The sequence below is a fragment of the Thermobia domestica genome, chromosome 8 (assembly GCF_964235325.1).
Source record: "Thermobia domestica chromosome 8, izTheDome1.hap1.1, whole genome shotgun sequence".
NCBI classification, from domain to species: Eukaryota; Metazoa; Arthropoda; class Insecta; order Zygentoma; family Lepismatidae; genus Thermobia; species Thermobia domestica.
Window position 1 is genome coordinate 13,662,156 of NC_137461.1, and position 27,541 is coordinate 13,689,696.

The window sequence follows — 27,541 nt, forward strand, 5'->3', positions numbered from 1 at the left end:
TATACAAGGGTTTATTACCTCTCATAAGACATGGGTATATTGTTACACCCCTTTTTAAATTTGCGAGGTGTACCTTAGCCCACCCCTTCAATTTTGGAAATTGCCCAATTTAACATTTGGTACTATAGTATAGGACCCTAATATGCATCATGATAAATTTGGGTGGTTCACATCGTTCCCTTTTAGGGATACAAAACTGCCAAAGTATAAACGTAACCAATACGTTGTACTATATGTTTGGTTTTTGGCCCATTTTATCTCCTTGGATGAAGTCCTATTACCTTGTACGGTTATATGGTCATGTATAGGGGTCCATTCCCTATCATATGGCATGGGTACATTGGTGCAGAAATGTACAATAAGAAATGTATTCCTCACAAAATTTAAGATTGGTACACAACTACACCTGTGTCTTATGAAAAAGTAATAAATCTTGTACTCATTCAATGATAAATCCATATCAAAGAAGATAAAATAGGTCAATAACCTTTAAAATTTGAATATTTGGCCATAAAAGGGACATCAACTTGTTATTTGATAATTCCTAAATTTAAGGAATGGTTCTATGTACCCCAAAAAATTTAAAAGGGAACATAAAAATATAAAAATAATAAATCTCTGTACACATTCATCCTTATCAAAGGATTCATTTACATTTTTATAATTTTTGCAGATGAAAGGAAACGAAATTTATAATGGTATATATTAAGAACCCATATTATTACACCAAATTGGGCAATTTCCTAACTTTAGGGGTGAGTCAATGTACCTCTGCCAAATTTTAAGATGGAAGAATCAATGTACCAATATCTTAAAAAATAAAATAGACCCCTGAACACATTCATATAAGGTATTAAAACCGTATCAAAGGGGGTCAATAACTTCCAAATTTGGAATTTGTGACAATTTTTGTCCATAAAAAGGAACAAAATGGATCACCCAAATTTATACTAATACATATTAGGGTCCTATAGTTCTATATTGAATTTGTAAATTTGGCAATTTTCAAAATTTAAGGCGGAGGCCTATGTACTGCTTCAATTTTTTTCAACGAACGCACCAATGTATGACAATGTTCTTAAAAAATACAATATACCCCAATGCATGCCCATATAATCATACAAGATAATAAGACCTCATTAAATGAAGTAAAATGGGTCAATAACCTCCGAAATTTATTTTTTGATAGTTCTTTACCCATAAAAGGTGACGTGATGGATCACCCAAATTTATAGTAATACATATTGAGGTCCTATACTATGCTACCGAATTTTTAAATTAAACAAATTCCAAAATTTAAGAGGTGAGCCAATGTACCCCTCTCAAATTTTAAGAAAGGTGCACTAATATACCTATTTCTTATGTAAGATAATTCACCCCTATACATACCTATATAAACATATAAAATAATAGAACCTCATCAAAGGGGATAACTTAGGTCAAAAACAAACACATACAATGTATTGCTTACGTTTATGTTTTGGCATTTTTTTACCCATGAAAGGGAACGAGATGGACCATCCAAATTTATCATGATACATATTGAGGTCCTGTACTATAATATCAAATGCTTAAATTGCGCAATTTCCAAAATTGAAGAGGTGGGCCAAGGTACCTCTCCCAAATTTAAAACTGGTGTACCAATATACCCATGTCTTATGAAAGGTAATGAGCCCTTGTATACGACCATGTAACTATACAAGGTAAATAAATTAGGTCAGAAACCCGAAAATTTGACCTTTTTGGCAACTTTTTTACCCATCAAAGGGAACGAGGTGGACCCCTAATACTAATAGAGGTACATACCATGGTTCTAGGCTACCACACCAAATTTTTAGATTTGGTAATTTCCAAAATTTAAGCAGGGTGGTGCTAGGTAAATCTGCCAAATTTTAGGGGTTGGTCCAAGATGCCCCTGCCACAATCTAGAGGTAGTGGTCCTAAGTACCCCTAGGTCATTGACCCCGGGCCAAGGTAATTGACCTTTGGCCTACGACGTCACTGTGATTCGGTCCAACGCATACAACTTCTACTATGTGGTTTATTGTTATTATTATTTTATTATTATTATTACATTATTATGATTTCTCTGCTGTTTTGTAATAAGGCACTATTATACAATTGCACTGTTATGTTATAAACGTACAGTAGAATTATGATTTTAGTACGAAAGAATCATCGTATATATGAGACAATTTTTTATTACAATATTACTTGACAACTAAAAGAATCAAAACATATATAACTTCTGACATAGCTTAATACATTTCTGATATACTTTTTCGCTAAGGGCAACTGCTTTATGCAATCCTTGAGAAAAGAAGAGACATATGTGTAAACTCAGCTGCACAAAAAGTATACCTTATGACTACACGTTGTCTCCAACCCTATGACTACAAGTGTTTTTTTTAAGCAGGCAGAGTAAATTGTACTGACAGAGAAATAACTCTGGACTCTAATGACAACATTCAATGCTATCTGGAGGGGAATGTGAGATTCCTGCCTACAAGGGGACTGAACGCTGACTGGGGAAGAGTGCCTATCCCAGTAATCTGGGTAATGGCATCTGATCAAAGTAGAAGGGAAACGTTGTGTGGGAGAAATGCTGATATCAAACTCGAATGCACCCTTCGATGGAAAATGAGACAAGGAAATATCTCCACGTGTGCGTGGCACTTTGCGAAGGCAGTAGGCATTGGACGGATAGAGGTAGTCATGACCGACACTGGAAAACTTGTGTAAGACATCAGCAACTATTTCCCATGATAAAGATGACTATGCACTCTTGAATTTCTGGTGGTGTAACAACCCATTACTTTTTCCTTTTGCGTTATGCAGTTTAGTTTTTTGCTACCAGAAGGTGTGAGCAAAATGTTGCACTCACACGTCGTCCATTACGCAGAAAATCACTAAACAAAATGACCATATTACTCTAGAATACACCTATAAGGTTTCTTGTAGGCAGAAATATGTATGCGGACCCCGATCAACCTTTCCCACTACTCCATTCGTGCTTTCTTTTTTTCTGGGACGTAATTACCCACCAACGTGTTATCAAGTCACGATTCGTAATTGCTACTGTATTATTCTGTATCTGTTGCGATGCAATAACATTTGACAAACATCTTCGGACAATCGCTTGTGCATATCCAATATCATATCCGAGTCCATTACATTTCTGTCTATTAACAGAGATACCTAGTTGAAGCAGTTGTTCATTTTTGATTTCTTCTTGTATAAGATAAATATCAAGTACGTTTGATAACTTAAGGAACAGTATTTAAATCTTTTACTGTATCGGCTATGTGTTTTTTGTAAAAGAAAAGGCCACAACATTAGTGCAAATAAAATTTAGGAGGGATTTTAAAATATTCTATTATTTTGACTATACAGAGAATACCCTTACTTACGGTACGCTCTCAGTAAAATATTATCGTCAACATTGTAAACTTTTATAACTATAAGCGTTTTACAAAACGCAGGAAGAGCTTAATAAGCGAGTTTTTAACGTATGTACTTCAAAATGGTTTGGCAAATTTGAAAATCGTACAAAGAATGAAGTGTATGAATACCATATTCTTATTTGTATTTAATCTCCTAGCACTTTATGCAGTGAAGCGTTTCGTCCCTACGCTCTGTGTAGTGCGTTCTTCGAATATTCTGATTTGCAATTTAGCATATTATTTGCGAATTTGTCTTTACTAAATTGTGTCTGATATATGAAATTCAAAAACTATAAAATTAGTTTGTAAGGTACACCGAATGGATTCAGTACCTTAATTATTAAGGTGGTACATATAATTGGGTTTGGCGTATTCTACAGAATCTAGTTCTATATTGTAAAATACAATTACATTCTTAAACTACGTTAATAACTTAAGACAATATTTCGTTTTGGTCTTTAATCTCCCTATATTCTTAGTTTAACTCCATAAATTAGTACGACATGTCTTAGAGTGCAGATAAAGTGTACTCTGGAACTTATGAGAAACATGTAAAATATATCGAAATATATCATTGTAAGATTACATAAAAGATTTCAATATCAAAATTTTACTTTCCGGAGATTTTGTTGCATTCTTACAGACACGTCAGTAACTTCATCTCTCGTTTCAATGTATAACATTGTATATTATTGATCTGATATCACCGATTTTACTCAAGTTCCTAAAATATGTCTGTAAAGGTTAGTATCTGCAAGGTATTTTGAAATATAGATGAATACGTCCTTTCTGTACCTTTTTCAAAGTGACTACACATTCCGGAAATGAAAAATATATTATCACTATAAATGAAGGGTTCATGAGGAAAACATGGTAATCGACAATTGTGCTATTTTTTGAACTTGATAGGTTGTCGCGCTGCCAGAAAAATATGTCGCATGGAATGCAATTATATGACAACAATGGACATCTTTATCAATTATATTTGCTATTATTAGCTAAAATCTTAAATTCAGAGGTTTCTTTTGCATCACACATGCACAAGTAAAACTTTTAGTATCTTTCAATCTTTCAATTTGTATTTGTCACTTACAATATTTTCCTACCGAGCACTTGAAATATACGCTAAAATTCTGTTAAACGACTTGTTATTAATTTCTGATCAAAACCTTCAAAGTAATCCTGCTTCTACAGATTGTGTCCATTGCTTTGATGTTGATAAGATGAAATAAACAGGAAAACAGGTAGCCAAGTAAAACTCTGTTGAAACGTAATATTCAAGTAGCAAAAAAGACTTCTTGTTTTCCAAACATTTACGTTAGTCTCACTAATTTATGTTAAATATGGCGATGGTCACAAAATATATACTTTCTAAATTAGAAAGTCACAAAGAAGTCATATACTTCTTTACACACGAACTTTCGTAGAGGGAAGTTCAAGAAATTAATCTCCTGAAATTATCTATACGGAAAGTATTAGGGGATTTTGAAGAAATGGTCGGTGTTACATAAGAGATATAAATGCCCGTACAAAATACAAAATACAAGGACAACTAATTCTTCAACGTATACACGACAGTTCCAATTAATACAGAAGGCATTGGTGCAACACTTGGAAATATCACAAGCTGATGGAACATCTTAAAGGACCTAGGCTAGCCTTCTGTAAGTTTGTGATCTCCACATGGTGAAGGTTAAGGTCCTGTAAGATGTTCCATCAGCTTGTGATATTTCCAACCCTTGCACCTATGCCTTCTATGTCCATGAAGTTAGCAGGCCACCTATGGCAGGCCAGAACTTCGACTTCACACATCGTTAGTGCTTCATTAGTGCTCGTTAGTGCCGCAAACCACATCGTTAGTGCTACGAAAATAACGTCTCAATTTTAATAGTTACTATTGGCCTGCTAGCTTCATGCCAGCAGGTCAACATATCAAAATCACACCATAAGTGAAATTGCCGATTCGAGCAGCGTTAGCGCTTGTTAGTGCTATAAACATTAACGTTAGTGCTTCTACGTTTACGGATAACAAAATGAGTCTGTTTTATGAAGCTGGCATGAACTAAGCAGAACACTTATGACAGGCCAGAATTTCGACTTCACACATCGTTAGTGCTTCGTTAGTGCTCGTTCGTGCCGCAAACCACATCGTTAGTGCTACAGAAATAACACCTCAATTTTTAGCCGTTACTCTTAGCGTTACTTGGCAGGCCACCTATGGAAGGCCAGAATTTCTACTTCACATATCGTTAGTGCTTCATTAGTGCCGCGAACCCCATCGTTAGTGCTACGAAAATAACGTCTCAATTTTTAACAGTCACTATTGACCTGCTAACTTCATGCCAATGAACTTGGCAGGCTACCTATTGCAGGCCAGAACATCGACTTCACACATCGTTAGTACTTCGTTAGTGCCACAAATTCCATTGTCAGTGCTATACAAATAACGTTTCAATTTTTAACTGTCACTACTGGTGTGATAACTTCATGACAATGAATTTGGCAAGATATATATGGCAGGCCACAATTTCGATTTCACACATCGTTAGAGCTTCGTTAGTGCTCGTTAGTGCCGCAAATCCCATCGTTAATTCTACGAAAGTAACGTCTCAATTTTAATACTTACTTTTGGTCTGCTAACTTCATGGTAATAAACTTGGCAGTCCACCTAAAGCAAGCCAGAAATACGATTTCACACATTGTTAGTGTTTCGATAGTGCTCGCTAGTGTCGCAAACCCCATCGTTAGTGCTACAGAAATAACATCTCAATTTTTAGCCGTTACTCTTGGCGTTCTAATTTCATGCAAACAGGCCAAGATACCAAAATCACCCCATAAACGAAGTTGCAGATTCGAGCAGCGTTAGAGCTCGTTAGTGCTATAAATATTAACATAGTGCTTCTATATTAACAACCTCCAACCGTCGTGCCTAAATTGCATGGGGATAAATCAATGTGTGACGGTTGAAGATCGCTACTACTCACCATCTGTAATGAGTAGGTAAGAAGTGGGAACAGAAGAAAACCACATAAAGTTAACTTAATAAGTAAGAAGTCAATCACGAATAACTCGAACATAGCTGAGATACACATACCTTCTAGTAGATGACGCCTGGACTGATGTTGAAGTTCTAGATGATGAATATCTCGTGCTGTCAATAGTCTATGTTCGCCGACTATTGTTCAACCATAATCCAAGTTAATGGTTATACTGGATAATGTTAGATCTCCCTAGATCTACGCCTTTACTGGACTCACAGTTGAATGACTACTGTGATAAGAGTACAAGTGGTTCTCTCCGTTGATACTCAACTTCTGATGCTCCACTTCTGATCCAAATCCTTTCGGACCATAGGTTTTTATACTCAGTTTTCAGACATTCTGGAATTCACGTTGTTGACTTTTTGTATATCTCAGCTATTGGTAAAACATTGGTTTCACCCGAATTACATCGTGATCAAATTCTCAGACCAACAAATTTCTGCAAACCTGACAGTTATGCAACAGTCAAAGTGTGTCAATGTTACAGCATTACATCTTGATGACATTTCAATTCTTCAACCAAAACATTACAAATCACAATTCACAATAACATACAAACTGACGACTTAACGTCTAGCCGTAACAAAACATAACAATCAACGCATATACAAATTATTGACGTAAACACATAAACACAAACACGTGTTTACACTATATGACAACATTTCATTACTATACTTTGATATAACATTTAATAATTAAGATGCTCTATTTCCAAAATAATATGTTCCTAAACCGTATATATCCACAATATATATTCAGTTTTTTCGGTAACAGGATTAGTCCGTTTCATGAAGCTGACAAGCCACCTATGGCAGACCACGATTTCAACTTCACATACGCTTAGTACTTCGTTAGTGCTCATTAGCGCCGTATATCCCATCGTTAGTGCTTCAAAGACAACGGATATATATATATATATATATATATATATATATATATATATATATATATATATATATATATATATATATATATACTCACGGCATTGTCAAGGATCTATATTTGTATTTTACATTTATTATTGCAATCGGGTGTTTCTGTCTGACGTATGCGGTCGCCCGATCATCACCCTTGTTCTTCGCGCTCACAGTCATTCGAAGACCTAAAACGTACTCTGTACAAAAAGAGTTTATGGTTGTGAACTCGTAAAGCCTGGTACTTCTGCTTGTCAAGATCAAAAAGTGGGAGAAATGAGCATGCGTAGAATGTAAAGAGGGTGCAACAGTGACTGATAATTGTAAGAAACGTATTCATTCGTAGTTCGTGCACATTCCGCCTGTAGCGCTACTGTGGCACAACTTATATTGTAACTGTATAACTCTTGTACACTGCTTGTAGGTCTATTGGCGTAAGTGACGGCCGAAACTATGTTGTCAGCACTGACTGCGATTAGGCACTGCTGTACTGCTTTTGCTTTTCTTTTTTCGCGTTTGTCATTTGGGAGACGCCATACATGTTGTTTTTGCTCGTTGCACGCGCTGGACGGGTTCCTGCGGAGCGAAGTATTTAAGAAGTTGACTACATATTCTTATTTACAATATAAATATGATAAGTACTTTGAATTACAATACAGTTTTAAATTTGTTAATTGTTGAAAAAATACAAAAATAAAGCTGTACTTGTAAATGTTTATTAGTCGAGGACGTAGCTACAATGTTGATTACAGATTTTTTCGTGGAAGAATTTTATTACACTAGAGGTGAAAAGCAGTACTGCAAAAATACTTGTAATTCATATTGAGCACGATAGGAGGCAAAGTACATTTCAGATTTTCCAGTGCGGGGGGATTGAATAAACGATGGGTGAACATAGTATTGCAAAAATTGTGGTAACTCAGATTGAGCACGCTCGGGGAAATGATCTAGAGAGAATTTCGAAGCTCTAGGCCCCCGAGCCAGCTCTATAATCATCACTGACTGCCATTTCAATAATGTGTTTTATGGTCTTATGTCCATGTTCCCATCTTTTCCCTTCCCCTCCAACTGGACACTTGATGCTTTTTCTATGCCAAAGTTTTGTGCTAGTTTTCTGTGAAAATCTTGAGTTTTGTGCTTTCATCGGTTTTGAGTTAAATTATGTAAGTTAAGCATTCCTTTTCTGAATCGAGGTTAAATGAGACGTGGACACAAAAATTAAGTTGAAATTCGATTACAGTAATCGTTCAAATTTTGTAAGAGACTCCCACCCGGAATCGAACGTGGGGCCCTGTGCACGAAAGGCGTGCGTGCTAGCTACTAGAACAACGAAAGTGCGCCAACATTTTCAAGTGTCTTCAAAATTAAGTTGTGAACACTTGCAATATAGGAAACAAACATAAATTAAAATTATAATAAAATCTTAGCGAAATTCTTATAAACGTTTAAGAACATGTTGAAAGGCCAGAAATCTCTCAGTCTCTCTGTTAAACCAAGTGTTACCTAATTATGTAGAAAAAAATAATTTAAAATTAATGGAGGTGACTTTTGAACTGGAAGTGGCAGAAATCAACGACTCCCGGTTGAAGATTTATCACTGTAGAGCAAAAGACGTTAGTAGAAAGCTAGAAGCGGTTTTTGAAAATCGATTAAGCGTCCTAAGAATGCATAAAATCTCTATTTTTAGCCTACATCTAAAACAGGAAGTGTTAGCGATGAACTACTTCCTGTTTTTAACGTTGATTGCTATGGAAGAAAAACTGTAATAGATAACGAAATGCTGTTTTCCATAATCGATTAACCGTCTGTTCTCATCTCCATCGTTAACCCTATACTAAAACCGGAAGTGGTAGACATCAACCCTTTCCCGTTTTGTTGATCACTGCAGAGCAGAAACCGTAACCCGGTTTTCTACAAAAGACTAAGAATACACTTCATCTTCATCCTTTACCCTATACTAAAACTGAAAGTGATAGATATCAACCTCTATACGGAAATAGATAGCAAGATCAGTTTTCTGCAATCAATTAAGCATCCCAAGAATATAATCGTGTCACCAATCCAATCCCTGTACTAACACCGGAAGTGGTATAAATCTATCACTTCCGATTTCTTTATTAATTAAGAAAATATCGTGTGAGCCTCCTTAGTGTCTTTATCAGAGTTTAATCAATACAAGCCTTCATCTGGCAGGAGGCTTTGCCCTCAGACCCGCAAATTTGTTCTGTCTAACGCTTTGCATCTTATACCTGCAATCATCAGTGTTTGCTCGCTCGGCTTACTGCCTCGCACCTCATATATCTGCAAGTATACTGAGTTTCAATTTAAATACCTGTGGACTTTGCTGCCAGGCCATCGTGTTTGTTCGGACTATTGCCTTGTACTTTATGTATCTGGAAGCATACCAATTTCAGTTCAAATACTAAGTTTCATATCTTCAACTTTGCGGGATCCCGAGATATAAACATCTTAGTATAATAATAATTGTAATATCTACATCTATTCTCTTCCATACCCTTTTCTTACCTTCTAGATCACAATCAAAAACGCTGAAATATATATCTAATTATTAGGATTACGTAGTAAGACTTATAATACTTATGTACAGTTAGTACTTTGATCCATCACCTCCGTTACTCCGCACAAAAATCTTGAACGAAACTGAATTTGACTTCTGTTTTTTTTTCAATTGATAGCTAGAGTAATTATCCCGAAAGAATTCGTTAGTAGGGTATCATAAACCAGGAGGTTGTGGATCAGAAACCAGGAGTGGTAGAAGTCAAACATTTTTTATTTTAACGTTGATCCTGTAAACCAAAAAGAGTAATAGATAGTAAGAAACGGTTACCGGCAGTCGATTTAGTATCCCAAGAATACGTACCTTTCATTTCCATCCTGAATACTGTATTGAATAGGTACCATCTCTTCTTTTACCCTGTAATCAAACGTAATTATTAGAAATCAACCACTTCTTGTTTTAACGTTTATCGTTGTACAGTCTTGTTCAAGAAATCTTGACCATCCATCCTGCTATGAAAGATGATATTCTTGCATCCGAATAGGAAATTATAATGCTGTGACTCTAAACAAACGTCTTAATCGATCAAAGAAAATTCACATTTATTTGATTTAATTCTAACTGTAGGTAAGACTACATGCCTTTTCAAAAGGAGCTGAGTGGCAAAGTTTTCTTGTACAACACTGTATATGACAAACGGCAATAGATACCGTAGCGCGACATGGTTTTTGTATTCGATTAAGCGTCCCTAGAATATATTCCATCTCCACACTAATCACTAGACTATAACACTAAGTGGTAGAGATCTACTTCAAGTTCTGGTTTCAGTTTTATTTGAAAAAATTGAAAAAAGCCTTTTTACTTTCTTTAAGAGATTTTGTTTTAAATGAGAACTCCTAAAGCCAAACTTCGTGTTTGTAACTTTCAGAGATTCAGAGATACCGACATGTTTCTATATGAGTAATAGTTGCTATTCTCTCCTTTTTCCTTCCCCTTTATTACTAAGACATAAAAAGAATGCTGAAACACGTGTTAAATTATTTTAAATTGGGAATCCAAATACCGAATTTCAAGTTCAAGGGTATCCTATTAAAATAACTCCTACCCCACTTCTCCTCTCTTCGTGAATTTTCAAAAAAAAATCTTAGTGGTAACCCACGTCACAAATCCTATCTAGGTGTAAATTCAAAGTTTCTAGCTAGTCCCTTGAGCAGTGGTTCTTAATCTCGGAGAGCAAGTCTCTGACAGAACTAAACTCAAAATTACAAATATTACGAATGTTGTAACAAACATTAAATTAAATATCATTTAGACACGAAATAACTATTGTGTAAAAACTATGGTTTCATTAAGGACAAAACTGGTAAAATATACTATTCCACTGCACTACAATGCTATGCAGGAGTCTTGCTGGAAATAAATATAAATGTGTGAGAATATGGCTCTTATTATTTGCTATTATCATATGCAAGCCCCTTCTTCGTACGGGTAGAATAGGTTTATGGGAAATATTTGAAAGTTATATTTGATCACCCTTTCCCCGTTATGTAACTTATTTGAATAAAAGTGAAATAAAACCCCTAGCTCAACCATGTTCAAAAGTATGTTTCATACGATGCAGTATTTATTCTCTACAAGAAATCTAAATTCTCTTTTGCTTTTATGTTCCTTTTTTTAAGTGAGTTGATGAAATAGACATGCCAACGTGCTAAATATGTTTAAAATTTTATTTCAGACGTTTCAAACATTTTGTCATGTTGGCCATTTTATGAATACCAAATGGCATGCTAAAAGTTTTAGAAATGGTCCTGCAACGTCTTTAAGAAGCAGAATTTTCGAATTTCACATTTCATGACATTTTCTGATAAAATAGTGGTAAATTTTATATCATAGAAATCCTCTCTTTTCTCAGTCTTTAAGAGGGGAATTTCCGGAAACATACGTTCAATTATTATTAGTTAAGAAGTCAAAGCAAAAGTTCACACCTCAAACGTAATCAAATGCGGAAATTTTAATAGGTAGACACTAACCTCCATTCTCCTCTTAGGACTGAATTTTCGGGAAAGTTGAACATGTATTGGTTTGTTTTTAATTGAGTTTAATTTTGAAATTTCATGTCTCCAATATAAAGAATTCTTACATTGAGCATTTTCTAAAAATAAATGAAGTAAAATACAGTTGAAAAAAATTAATGTTATGCGAGTTACTCCTTTCTTGTTTAGGTGCGGATTTTTCAGAAACTGTGAGAAACATGTTCAGTTATTTTTGATGGTAAGTTTATATGCCTAGTTTCATCTTTCTTACTTCAGGGATTAGGGATGTTGAGTAATTCACTTTTACTGTCTTATATACAGTATAGATTATTCATATTATTGTATTATTTTTGTTATTATTACTGATAATTTGAGAATACAATGCTGCAACTAAAATTGCAGAAAGAGTCAGACAAAAAGATGCGCGAATGATGTGGGCGTTAAGTATGTAGGGTTTAAAAAGGTAGGCGCTTGTTACAAAGGTTGTAACCATTGCCCCAGAGGATCCCAAAACTTTAATTTAGAAAACACAGTGTCTTGTATCATTCCCTACTTTATAACAATACAACGAATAATCTATAAGAATATTGTACTTGTATTAAATTACTACGCTGAAGAGCATGGGCGTCCGAAGAAACTTTTCTAGGGAGCGGCCATCTCCCTGGTTGCTATTGTTGCATATCCAAATAAGCTGGGTTATTTGGATACCTTTGATTGCCAGAGAGAGAGAATCGATCTCAAGACCAGCTGCCTGGGACACCTACGGTTATTACCCTTACCGAGGACATCGTCTCTCCATAGGACATTGTGCAGAATCTCGTCATCATCAGAAAGACATTATTCTTCATAAAAATTGTAGTCTCAAGCATCAGTTGACGCATAATTGTAAAATTCTTTAGAAAACAATAAACTTAGAGCGTCAGCGACTTCTTCCTTTGCCTTTAGTTTCTTGTACTTTCTCATCACTTTTCTGTTTACCTTCCGTCTTGATTTCTTGCTATTTATTTCTGCTATGTTAAGTGGTCCTGTATTTACTTCATGTCATCAAGTTCAATATTCTTGGTTTTCTGCGACATCGTCACAGCGTTGAGGACAGCGTCCTGCCAGTCGATGACCAACTTGGAAGAAGACGTCGTTAGTGAACTTGCACTAAGCCCACTTTGTGCTGTCATTGAGCTGAATTTGGATTTTCATTAGAAAAATACCACGGAGTGAGGCAACAACCAGTTGCACTCAAAAACAATAAAAACTTGTCATTTTTAAAAAATCTTGGTCAGATCCAGTCAGACGGAGGAGAAGAGCCATGTAACAGTACAGAACATTGGTTCTAGTCCGAAATAGCATGAATGCTTTCTATACTGAAGTACGGGATGAATGCCGTACTTGTACCTTACTCATGCTCACTGTGAGCATCTAACACACCAATGTGTTCTCCAACAATAAGGTTAACTGGAATAAAACAAACACAATTTTAATTTAAGAGACATGAGCGACTAATAAAGCATGGGGATGAAAGTAGAGCTAGTTTTGACTCTAAGATAAGTAAGATATTAACGTTAAGTTGTCCTGTTTGTGAGTGATAAGACAAGTCTTATCCTCACGACATAATGAGGTTCGACGTGTGCTGCGACGCTCTCTTCTCCTCCGTCTGACTGGATCTGACCAAGATTTTTTAAAAATGACAAGTTCTTATTGTTTTTGAGTGCAACTGGTTGTTGCCTCACTCCGTGGTATTTTCCTAATGAAAATCCAAATTCAGCTCAATGACAGCACAAAGTGGGCTTAGTGCAAGTTCACTAACGACGTCTTCTTCCAAGTTGGTCATCTACTGGCAGGACGCTGTCCTCAACGCTGTGACGATGTCGCAGAAAACCAAGAATATTGAACTTGATGACATGAAGTAAATACAGGACCACTTAACATAGCAGAAATAAATAGCAAGAAATCAAGACGGAAGGTAAACAGAAAAGTGATGAGAAAGTACAAGAAACTAAAGGCAAAGGAAGAAGTCGCTGACGCTCTAAGTTTATTGTTTTCTAAAGAATTTTACAATTATGCGTCAACTGATGCTTGAGACTACAATTTTTATGAAGAATAATGTCTTTCTGATGATGACGAGATTCTGCACAATGTCCTATGGAGAGACGATGTCCTCGGTAAGGGTAATAACCGTAGGTGTCCCAGGCAGCTGGTCTTGAGATCGATTCTCTCTCTCTGGCAATCAAAGGTATCCAAATAACCCAGCTTATTTGGATATGCAACACTATATCACGGTTGGTATTCTTTAATTTGTATTAAGAAAGTTTTAAGACATTTAAGTTGTTTTCGTGAGCCAGAGGGGGTCCCAGGTCCCTCCCTGCCCCCCACCTTTAGGTGTCCATGCTGAACAGTACTAAATGATCACAGAAGCCTTTCGTGAAACGAAGGCTCCACACAACTAGATCCGCTTCTTCTTTAGTTAACTAAACATTAAACATAATACTCAAGTACCATTATAGATAAAATGAGTCTGTGGAAAAAATGAACCTTTTCTCTAACAGTTAAAAGAATAACAGAACCTGGACGCAATAATAATAATAAGAATAATAATGATATTAATAATAATAATAATAATAATAATAATAATAATAATAATAATAATAATAATAATAATAATAATTCAATTTCTTAAAATAGTTTTCAAAAATAGATAGATGAAACTACAGTCTGGTAATAATTATGAGTAACCAGATTAAAATGTATTGGCCACTTCTCAACCCATTGAGGAAGAATAAAGTTGAAAGTAAGAGATGGAAGGTAAGAGAGGAATAGTAAGAAGAAGAATGCCGTGGTCGGTGATTTGAAAAATGGAATCAAATATTGGGAATTAAAAGAGAAAGCTGAAGATCGAGAAAGGTGAAAGAAGCATTTCCAGACCGGAACCTAAGAAAACACACACCCACACTCACATCCATTAGTCCGAGTACCTGCCAAGAGGTAGAATACTTAATAACATTAATAATAATAATAATAATAATAATAATAATAATAATAATAATAATAATAATAATAATAATAATAATAATAGACCACGATAGCTGCTGCGACTAAGTTACTAAGCAGATAGCTCTGAAAGAATGTATTTTTTAAAACCTTTTTTGTGGGGGGTGGGAAATTATGGGTAGAGTAATTATTTCGGAGGAGCTAGTTAATTCAAGTGATCCACAAACAGGAAGTGGTAGAAATCAAGTTTCCAAGTTTTAACCTTAGCCACTATAAAACAAAAACAGCTTTCGGCAATCGATTAAGCATTTCAAGAATACCTTTCATCTCCTTTCGTTACCAACCGAAAGTGTTAGAAATAAACCATTTCCGGTTTTACGTTGAACATTATACAGGAAAATTGATAATAGCAACGAGCGGTTTTCTGTAATGGTAAATCCTTTAGATTGGATCTGGCAAGAGATTACCGAGAAATAAAGTACCAGACCCAAATCAAGCCCAAAACTTGACCGAGGTCGGCCAGCAAATGTAGCGGTCTTAATTAGGTTGAGGGCTGCCGACCCCGAATTTAGATCCGATTCGGCCAAGATTAAAATACAAGCCGAGCCCGTCCATGAATGATAAAAATCGTTATTTGTTAAATGACGTGCCACTCGATCACCAAATTTGGTTTAGATGAGGCAGATAGTTGCCTACAAATAAAGTAGCACATACAAGCCGAGCTGACGTGAGCCAAGCTGAGCCGGTAACTCTCCTAGTGACTCACCAAGAACAGCGATCTTTTTTCATTATGCTGCTGACTAATTAAGTAGTTATCGAGAAATAAGGTATGAAATGCATCCCGAGTCCAACCTGTTCTTGGCCGAGTTTGACCACAAAATATACCACTAATTATTCCTTAGGCAATGGGCTACTAGCTCACAAAATTTGATAAAGATCCGGCCAGTATTTAATTTAAAAATAAACTCAAATATAAACCGTAAAGAGGATCATGTAATATGTTTTCAATTAATACGCAAACCGGAATGTGTATCATATTTCTTTCACTTCTGGTTTGAATAGAGAGATTACTGTCAAGATGGAATACACTCTTGGAGTACGTAATGAATTACGCAAAATCCCTTCTAGCTCTCTAATCTATAACACTCAATTTATAACCGGAAGTGGTTGATATCTGCCACTTCTGCTTTTAGTAACAAGGTTAGAGTCGAGATAGTACATATTCTTGGAACACTAAATGGTTATAGACAACCGCTTCTCTCTATCTATTATCGTTTTTAGGATTTAGGATTTAGATTTCTGGGCTTTCGGCATCTAAGGTCATTTAGCCCGTCACGTTTTGAGAGACAACGTCCCTCGCCGGGCACGCAATCGGGGGAAAGGGTAGGAAGAAAGGATGGGGGAAGGAGGGAAGCGGCCTGGGACCTATAAGTTAAGTACCACCTCAGCATTGGTCTGGTGTGAATGAGGAAAACCCAGGAAAATCTCATTCAGGGTTGCCGGCCTGAAAAAGCGTGTTACACTTTTTCGACCGAGTAACCCGGGATCTCTCGCAGCGAAGGCATCTATTATACTTTCTAATCTATTGAGAAAACACTAAAACCGGAAGTAGTTGGGTTTTGCTACTTTCGGTTTAAATTTTAAAAGAGATAAGTTACCTGTTCCCGCAACGTTAAATTGGTTCCATAAAACAGCTTCTCCCTATAGCTTATAATTTACGCGGTGGCTCAGTGGTAGAGCGTTCACTTTTGGTGCTTGAGGTCCCGGGTTCGATCCCAGCCCCCGCCAATGAACTTTGTGGTGGACAAACACCGTGTGTGTGGGTTTTCTCGGGGTTCTTCCGTTTCCTCCCACTTTCTTCATTTCACCATTTCTTTCATTACTCATCATTACCGTCTCCTTTAGCCTAAAGGGCATAACGTGGGACGTAAAACTCAAAGATATCGTTTCATTTCATTTTCATTTTACGCTCTATGTAAATTAAATTGAAACTGGAAGTTATAGGTAATTTCTACATTTCCTTTTCACTAGGGTGTTAAGAACGAAGATGAAAGTTACTCCTGAAACGCATTATCAACTGCTTCTTACTATATATTATCGGTTTTGCTCTATAGTGGTCAAATTTAAAACCGGAAGTGGTTCATTTTTTACGACTTCCGGTTTTACTAGAGTGTTAGGGTGAAGATTAAGGTTGTTATTGAAACGCTATATAGATCCCTGAAAACTGTTTCTCACTATCAATTACCGTTTTTGCTGTATAGTGATCAATGTTGAAACCGGAAAAGGCTCAATTCTATTACTTTCAGTTTTACTAGCTTGTTAAAAGTGAAGATGAAGGTTGTCTTTGAAAAGTTTAATTGATTGCCGAAAACATCATCTCGTTATCTATAATCGTTTTTGTTCTATAGTAATGAATGTTAAAACCCGAAATGGCTCATTTATACCATTTCCAGTCCTACTAGATTGTTAAGAATAAGATGAGAGATTCCCTTAAAACGTATAATCGTTTGCCGAGAACCGCTTTTTGCTATCCATTACTATTTTTGTCTTATATATCAACGTTAAAACCGGAAATGACCTATTTCTTCTCAAACTTTGCATCCTTTCAAATTTTACCGTTCGAAGTAACGGACTTATTTATATACGTACGTACTAATATTACGATATTACAAGTTCCATTACGTGACTCTAATAATAAAAAAATCTCAAAGAGGATCATGTTATATTTTCTAAAGTGGTTTGGGAACCAGAAGTTCTAGTATATTTATTTCACTTTCGATTTGAGTAGAGCGATTACCGCCGAGATGGAATACACTCTTCGAGCACTTAATTACTTAAAAAGTCTTCTTGGTATCCATTCTATAACGCTCATTGTTATAACCATAAGCGATTGAATTTTGCCACTTCAAGTTTTAGTAGAAAGATTAAAGTCGAGATAGAACATACTCTTGGGACACTTAATTGATTTCAGAAAACCGCTTTTCGCTATTTAGTATCGTTTTAATCTGTTATGATCCACACTAAAATCGGAAGTAGTGGAGGTTTGCTACTTCCGATTTGAATAGATGTTTAAGAGAGAAGACGACATTTATTCCCGCAACGCTAAATTTATTCCTAAAACAGCTTGTTCCTATCTCAGTATATAGATTAATATGAAGGCTGAAATCATAGTTAATTTCTATCTCTTCCAGTTTAATCAGGATGTTAAGGATGAAGCTGAAAGTTATCCTTGACACCCTTTATCGATAGCTAAAATCTGCTTCTTACTATCTATTACAATTTCAGCTCTATAGTGATCAACGTTAAAATCGGAAATGACTCATGTCTACCATTTCCAATTGGCGAATCACCTCCATTAACGAACTCCCTCGAGAGTAATCACTCTAGTTATTTATTGCAATAATCACAATTTAAAAATTAGCATTCGTCCAAATAACTGAAACTATCAGTTAAATAGCTGCCGCACGTATGTAGGTATTAATATCGATAACTTCCACTACGCGATCCCAATAAATACATCATATACCCCCGCCACACACACACACACACACCAGCATATGTACACACGGATGTATACCGTGTACTTTCCACACGCTTACGCCAGAAACTAGAAACAGAGGGACAGAGAGGGAGAGACTGTGTGTGTGAGAGAGAGAGGGAGAGAGAGAACCTTATTGCACCTTTATACTTAATGCACTATTACTCACACATTCAGTTAAAAAAGGAAAAAGAAAAAAAAAATTGTAAATGAAACTTTCAAAGATTGGTACCATCGCTGCATCTAACACATGAAATTGTTCCATAATGACTGATTCGTAGTATGACGTATATGGGTTTATGCCTTCAAATTGGCCACAAAATAAAAAGTGAAATTTATTTCTCCAATTTTGTAAAATCGAAGTCGGTGGGCCTTATGGGAACAGCCTACAATAATAATATATGCAAATGAATATTAATATACTTCACGCTTTCCAGTGGGTGCAAGAAAGCTTCGAATTGTGTTTGGTTTCATAATCATTAATTGATGCAAATATACCTCTCTTTCTCTCTTTCTCTCTCTCTCTCTCTCTCTCTCTCTCTCTCTATATATATATATATATATATATATATATATATATATATATATATATATATATATATATATATATATATATATATATATATATATATATATATATATATTCCAACCTAGTCGTCACGCCGCACAGAACATACAGAAGACCACAATCTCGGTTTTACCCATCGTTTAGGCTCCATAAATATCGCCTAAAACTTTGAAGAAACAATTATATTCCAGGTAACTCGTGCCTGCAGACCAGAGACAAAATGTACTCCACACCACAATTTCTATTACTGCCACGATTAGTGCTTCGTTAATGCTCGTTACTGAAGGTTATCGCATCGCTAGTGATCTACAGATAACGGCTACATATTTTCAATAAAGCCTTATTGGCTTGCTAACATCGTGCCAGCAGGCCAGGGACGAAATCTGCGATAGATGACACCTGTCATTAGTGTTTCATTAGTACTCGTTACTGCCGAGTATTATATCCTAAGTGCTCCATAGATAATGGCTACATTTTTTAAATAACGGCTACATAGTGGTTTAAAAAAAGCCAAAAATTTCCTGCAGCATTATGCCAACTAACAACGGACGAAATGTACGACAGAACACAATTTCGATCACATCCGTCATTAGTGCGTCGTTCGTACTCGTTAGTGTCCCATGCTCCACCGTTACTGCTCCACAGATAACGGCACATTCTTAAGAAGGCATTATTTGTCTGCCAACTTAATACCAGCAGACCAGAGGAAATCTACGGCAGAACACAAATTTTATTACACCCTTCATTAGTGCTCCGTATTGTAATATATCTCATCGTTAATGCTTCACAGATAACGGCTACATTTTTAAAAGATCCATTTTGCCTTTCTAATTTCATTCCAACACGAGACGCACGAAACCTATAGCAGACCACAATTTTGATTTTATCTATCATTAGTACTTAGTTAGTACTCGTTAATGCTGTATATCATATTGTTAGTGCTCGACATATAACAGCTACATTTTTTAGAAACCATTATTTATCTGCTAACTTCGTTACAACAGACCAGGAACGAAACCTGTCGCTAATAACAATTTCATTTACGGCCGTCGTTAGTGCTTCGTTAGTACAGCATATTACATCGTTTCCGTTCCACAGATAAGTTGGGAGTGATAGCAAACAATGAGAGATAGATATAGATCTATGGAAACAATGAGAAAAAATGTTTAAAAGACTGCACTAATGAGAGTGAGATAAGTCTTCAAACACGTGGACGAAGCAGTTATAGCTACAGATTTTACACTGAATGAGGACTAAGAATTGTTAGGTGGACAGATAATAAGTTTGTATCTCTATCAAGTTATTTCTGTGAGAAAGAACCTATCTCTACTATGAAAAAGTAAGGTGCAGGAGAGAAAAAGAAAACCATTTCCCCTTGTCCAATATTGCCAAACAAAATATCAAGCATATGGGTGGTGTAGATTGAGTAGGTTCCAATCAAGACCCAACGATGGTATTTGCGTTTTGTATGCGTACATACTAGATCTATGTGTAGTCAGTGGATTGTGCCTCTACAGAAGGGAAGCACCAAGAAAAATATGATTGTCAAATGGTTCAAGACGAACATTGCGAAGATGTGATGGCCATAGAGACAACTAAAGTGTGTAGACCATCTGTTTTCGTTTTAATCATTTATGATCATTTTTTAAATAACATTTATCGTTATTTTTAACAATTTGAGCTCTACAAATAGTAAAAGCTATGCATGTTATTTTTATTTAAAAAAGATAAGTTCGGGAACTGTAGAAACCAAATATAATGTGCAGAATACAAAAAAAAAATCCCAAAAAGCATTTTATTCTTAAAATCACCAAAACAATATACGATGTAAAGACGTTTAGAGATACAGGGTAGAGATACTGTTTATGAGTGTTAAGGACAATGTTATTCAAAAATATTTTTGAATGAAAAATGTTTTACTTTTAAACTAACGAAACTCAAGTATAGTTGTCTTGCTGCTCAAAGGGACGTTAAACTCAAAATCAACTCAATTCAACTCTAGTATAGTTGTGTAATTGCAGATATAATGTGTATACATATAACAAGCAGTATTGTTCATAAGCGATGTGTTGCATTTTCTTGTATATACAATACAAGAAATTTAATTTTGAGTATTGTATATACAAGAATAATGCCTTGTATATTCACACAAGCACACGAATTCACTACGAACAAACACTAAAATATGTTTACTTAATAATTTCTAAGAGTGGCAATTAAGGGGTTAATCATACGGCACGTATTTCAAATATGTCATTTAGGCAAATTTTACATCCTAGAAACATACTAGATGTTCTTTCAAAATTTACAGAAACATGTACCATAGTCCTATTCAACACTTACTATATTTTAATTCTGGAAATTTACAACGTTAAAGACAAATTGATATACAGCCCACTCATTTGAGAGATGGTGAACTGTTGCACCTCTATACTAAGAGAGAAACGTAACTCGTTTACAATTACAATGGACCATATACTAGAATATATCCCATCTTAGAAAACAGATTGCGTCAAATATTTCAAAATCTCTCTTGGTCTAACAAGCATATACGTGATACGTTAAACTGAAGTATATAGTTTCATTTAATTTTCAGCTCCATACGCAGAATTGATTGACATACTACAAATTTTGATAATCTCTAACTGTATTTGAACATATGACATATACACAGACAGCCAATTCCCTTGCAATAATCTGTCTGGAATTAGTAATTAACTTTGTTCTGAAGTACCTAAAGTGCAGAAGGATTGTAATAAAACTAAACTTGTATTAAAACTAAATAAAAGAATACATTTTTTTCTTTGCAAAGGTATGGTTAAGTTGTGTTTGGTTTCAAAACTGACAGGAGAATCATTAAACCACTTTCATTCTGCACCTTAGAGTTGTGGAAGTTCCTGTTGAGAGTTTAAAATTATTAGCTACACTTAAATTTTATAGGAAATGTAGTAATTAAATTTGTGTAAACGTAAGTATGTGTTCTGTGCTACATTCCCCACCATTGTTAATTTTGGGAACCGGTCAAAACAACCACAGCCAAAACACCCACACTCAAGAAATGTCAAAACGCCCACACAAACGGTCATAACCCCCACACAAATGGACAAATCTCCCAAACACACGAACGGTCATAGCCCCCACAGCCAAAACCCCCACACTAGAGAAATGTCAAAACGCCCACACGATCGGTCATAACCCCCACACAAATGGAAAAATCTCCCAAATACACGAACAGTCATAACCCGCACAGCCAAAACCCCCACACTGGTAATCGGTCATAACCTCCAACGGTCATATCTCCCACACAAATGGACAAAACAGCCACACATAGCAACTTTCACAATTCCCACATAAATGGACAAAACCCCAACACAAATGGACAAAACTCCCACACAATCGGTCAAATCTCCCACACTCTGAAATGATCCTGGTTGTATGTCTTGCCCTTGTACTTTTTAATAACATTTTTTATTCCACTTAAACCGATGTTGCAACTCTTCTTCTTGCACTGTTTTGTAATGACAGAAACACTAAACTGGGCGTCGTAAAGAGCCGCAACAAAGACGTGCAATCACGATATTTTCAGAGTGTGGGGGATTTGTCCGATTGTGTGGGCGTTTTGTCCATTTGTGTGGGGATTTTGTCCATTTATGTGGAGATTGTGACCGTTGCTATGTGTGGGAGTTTTGTCCATTTGTGTGGGAGTTTTGACCGATCGTGTGGGCGTTTTGACATTTCTTCAGTGTGGGGGTTTTGGCTGTGGGGGTTTTGACCGTTCGTGAATTTGGGGGATTTGCCCATTTGTGTGGGAGTTATGACCGATTGTGTGGGAGTTTTGACATTTCTTGAGTATGGGGGTTTTGGCTGTGGGGGTTTTGACCTAGACCCACCATATATCTCTGGCAAGCGTTCAAACCACTTCAACAACTTTCCCCACAAGATCACGGAATTTATGGAATGCATTAACCTAAAACATTGTTTCTCAAAGTGTGGTTCGCGGGCAGTTATTTCGGTGAGTCGCGAGATTTTCTTATAAAATTAATTATAAAAATTTTAGTTTGATGTAGAAACATATGTTGTAATATACGTACCATTCATTAAATGAAAATTGGAAGCGATTGTTAATGAAGTGAAAAGTAAGTGGTTACTCAGGGCCTTGCCCAGTTGTACAGGCAGTAGAGATGCAGGATTAGGATGGAAAGAGATGAGTGAGTCAAAATCTATCACGGGTAGGACATTAAATTGGGAATGGTGTTAGCTTTATGTTATCTTTCTATGGAAAAATTAGAAATATGATTTACAAAATTTAATTGGTTTGAAATACACCACATTGCGTAGAACGACAATGTATATTTGTTTAAAAGTAGGTGGTCCACCAAACACTTCTTATATATTTAATGTGAGTCGTGGTAACATCAAGTTTAAGAACCACTGACCTAAAATGTCTAGTTTGCTTTTAAGGTACTCCCTTAGAAGATCTCCGATAGTTCCATGAAATCATGATTTACTTGATCCTACCTCCGTAATTTTTTAAATCCCAATTTTGGGGATAATAAAACGAACTCGCGGGAATCCAACCAGTGCTTAACAGATCTCTGGTCTAGCCATTTATGGACGTATATTATTTCCATTACTCTGGACGTAGTTAGGACCACTACTCTGGACACATAACGAAATATTCTAACAAAACACCTTCTCCTTGCTTACAACAAACCAACATTATCAGTAAAAGAAGTTTGTTAATTTGTTATTTTTTTTGCAATTAATTAGAATTAATTAGGTTATATTCTACATTTCTGACTTCAAACTTTAATTCTAAATATAAGAGTAATAGACGTCAATTGTAATTTGAAACTCAACCATACGAGAATATTATAAATGCTATCATAATCATAAAATACATACCTTCATACTGACATTGATATCTTGGAATACATTTAAAGTTCCTGTCACTGCGAACGTATCCTTCAATGCAAATACATCCTGGTTCACAACGCACATTGCAAAGAGGTTCCCATCTAGTGCAGGTGTGTTGACACTTACCTCCACACTGAGTATGTTGTTCGTATGGACCACATTCTAAGTAAAGAACAAATATGAAACTTCAATATCTTTTAAGTCTTACCAAACAATGTGTTATATGTCTAATTCTTTCATCGAAGAAAATTTCCTAAGTAATGTTTATAATATTTAAGTTTGATATCCCACATGCATAAACTTTTAGTACCATAAATACAACTTTAATATCTTACGACATTATAATAGAGAAAAATGTTTTCTTTTTTACTAGTATCTTTACAGGTTTGTATATTCTATTAGATTCATGAGTATAATATAGGTATTTGCGTTTTACTATATTTAGTTACATATCGATTTTAGTATAAACAAAATTTGCATGTCCTTGTTAAATAAAATACTATAATAACATACTGTTGCAAATTGTGGTTCGCCCGGTATAAACACACACTTAATAATCTCTTTGAAAATTAAAATGAATTACATTGTATGTTATTTTCCTGGAGATTTTAGCAGTCGGTTATATGTCAATTCAAGAGACTACTATTTATATACATTAAAAATAATAATTATATATGATCTGACTACATAAGATATAAAAGTATTTGAGTTTAAAATATTCTCAAGTACAAAGAGTTATCCGAATTTAAGTGCTTAATAATCTGATTGGTAAATGTCAAATTCCATAAAATAATAGTGTATTAGGCATATTTTAACAAAGTCGGTCCCGGCGTCCCCCCAGAGGAGACAAAATGTGACAATATTATTCTTTCTTTACAACGTTAAAATCAGACTGCGAACATTGAAAACTGTTTACAGGGTATGATCCGTTAATGATCATCCCCTGTAAACAGTTTACAATGTTGCGAGTATGATTTTAAAGTTTTAAAGAAAGAATAATATCGTCATATTTTATGTCGAGTGTGGGGGATGCCAAAACGGACATGGCTAAAGAGGATTTTCCCATTATCATTGTTTTCATGTGCAGAAACATAAACCTTTTTTCTAGAAAAAAAGTTCAAATTGGCGGTGACTATTATGAAAGCTCTTTGAGCCGTTACATAAGAAAGGAATTCGTGAGAAAATATTTGCACTCCTAGAGTACCTCAAATATGGGCACAAGGAAAGTAACAATTGTAGTACAGTAAGTAGATACGGTAACAGATGTCACAGTCAATCAAGGTGTTATACGTACAACAGGAACGTTAGTCAATTTGACACCACCAATTGCAAATACAGCAGTTTCTTTTATTCCATAATTCCTCATTCATCAACATCTCCCACTCAACATTGTGGAAGGAAAGGAAAACTTTAGGAAACTTTAGGAGAAACTATAGTCGTGTCAGCATTCCAAGCATTCGTGGCAAAGTAAACAATGTAAACCCTACGACCTACTGATAGTAACATTTGGACTCTAACATACTACTTGAATCAGCTTAAACTTTATTGATGATTATTGCAAGAGATTTCCACGTTGCTGCATAGTACTAATTAAGTTAGGTTGGAAGGTTAAAAAAACGAAAATCTGATTAAATGGATGAATAGATATCAAGAAATTTATTTTGATATCTATATTTATTATTAATTTCGTTCAGTTATATGATGTTGATGCGAAGAAAATATAACACAAGAGGGCAATTCTGCTAATTATAACTTTAACATACCTTTACATGAATTACTAATTTCTTTTCAAATTTTAATACATTATTGACAAAAAAATATAGTGTCACTTCATAGGACAATAATTCTTGACGCTAGTTGTCCAATATAAGCTTATCAATGTTGGTACCGTGGTTTATAAGAAGATAAACTTCAAAATGGATCCGAAATAAAGAAAAGACACGTTTTGGTATTTTGTAACAAAATTCTTACACTGTTAATACAGTTATCGCTTTATACAATGATATTAGAAGTTAGAGTCCACATCATATATTCCTGACGAAAGTGACATCCATTTAATAGGAACAGAAACAATAGTTTGAAAAATAAAAGATTCGATTGCAATTCGATTCTTTGGACAGTTGTGGATCCATTGCCGATTTTATATTATGTAATTTTATTTCTTTACTAATGTAAAAATTATCACATTTCTACTAGGTATTTAATTACTTCATTTAACCAAGAAAATAATCATTCAATATGATATTTTACTTCAAACGTATACGATAAAATATTGCAGATGACTGTGAATTAGTTATTTACTCTCTATCAAAGGAGAAACAGACTTACGCGGAGATGATGTCCAATAACCATATCTCGATCTTGGAGTATTATGTCTAAAATTTCTGCCTTTAAAAGAGGAGAAGAATACATGTCAGATGGTAGGAAAATATCAAGTGAAAAGTTTGTTGATAATTAGACATAATTAGATATTGCACCACATACGAGGTTCAATATTCTGAAATTACACTAAAATATATTATATGATATTAATATTTAGCCTTTACATACAAATACGAAGGATATCATAACAATACGATGTTATTCTATACTGAACATATTCAAGACTACTATGACACTCATGGAGTGTTACTATTTTACGTTTCATGCACTAGACTAGCAAGATCTGTAAATACACACCTTAGGATCTTTTCTTCTTGTTTTCTAGGACAAAACCACCTATTACCTACGCCGGTTTTAATGATGAAAGGAATAACTATGCCCAAAGCAAATCGTCGATACTTTCAACGAACATGAAATGTTAGTTACTGAATTATCTATATCTGTGTGTGTATGTGTGTGTATGTGTTATTTGAGAATTTTTCAATTTTTAGCCCTCAATTCGATACAGCATCAAAAACGATCTGAGAAAATTATGTAAATTTTCACGTCCTTCTTCCCGTTCCCACGATATTGTAAAAAAATCCGATTTCGGGAGATTTAGGAGCCATATTTCGAGAACCGTAAGTCATAAAAAGATTATATTGGTGTTGATCAATACCTAAGAGGCCAGTAAATATTCTGGTGCCAAATAGTAACCGGCAGGCACTGGCCAACTGACCACGGAGATATTGGCCTAAAGATTCGGATTTTGGAGTATTTAAGAGCCATATCTTGGGAACCGTGGCATAGAGAGATGAGTGTTTGCGAATTAATCAATATTGAGCAGATTTCTTATTAAAACATTTTAATAGAACGTTTTAAGAGAACTATTAAACAAAACATGTGGGAAGACTTTAGAATACAAGGAAATTACGAATGGATAGATTATTAGAAATATGTTTAATATGTATAAAAATATAGTATATAGATAAATTGGGATAAAGTCTGTAGAAGCTAATAAGAAAAAGAATTTCATAGACCAATTGGTATAAAGCCCGTAGAAGCTAATAAGAGAACGAATTCCTTTTAAGTTAATTCTGGCAACGGTCTTGAATCATTGTCAACAGATTTATTTAATAGAATGTGGAAATAGAAATATAATTGCGTGTAAATATAGTATAATTCTTACCTAATAACTAACGGAAGTGCTCACTCTTTCGATG

The 27,541-nt window shown here is 35.2% G+C and overlaps 1 protein-coding gene across 5 annotated transcripts in view; it reads right to left on the bottom strand.

Annotated features, from left to right (window-relative positions):
* LOC145692689 (uncharacterized) overlaps positions 1 to 27,541 on the bottom strand; it is a 55,920-nt gene that overhangs the window by 1,107 nt on the left and 27,272 nt on the right. For all 5 annotated transcript variants that reach the window (XM_081768078.1, XM_081768080.1, XM_081768079.1 and 2 more), the window contains exons 5-7: positions 26,286 to 26,345; positions 23,946 to 24,119; positions 10,283 to 10,336 (exon numbers count right to left, since the gene is read on the bottom strand). In XM_081768078.1, coding sequence (XP_081624204.1) covers positions 10,332 to 10,336; positions 23,946 to 24,119; positions 26,286 to 26,345 — 239 coding nt within the window. In that variant the 3' untranslated portion in view covers positions 10,283 to 10,331. The remainder of the gene's footprint in view (positions 1 to 10,282; positions 10,337 to 23,945; positions 24,120 to 26,285; positions 26,346 to 27,541) is intronic.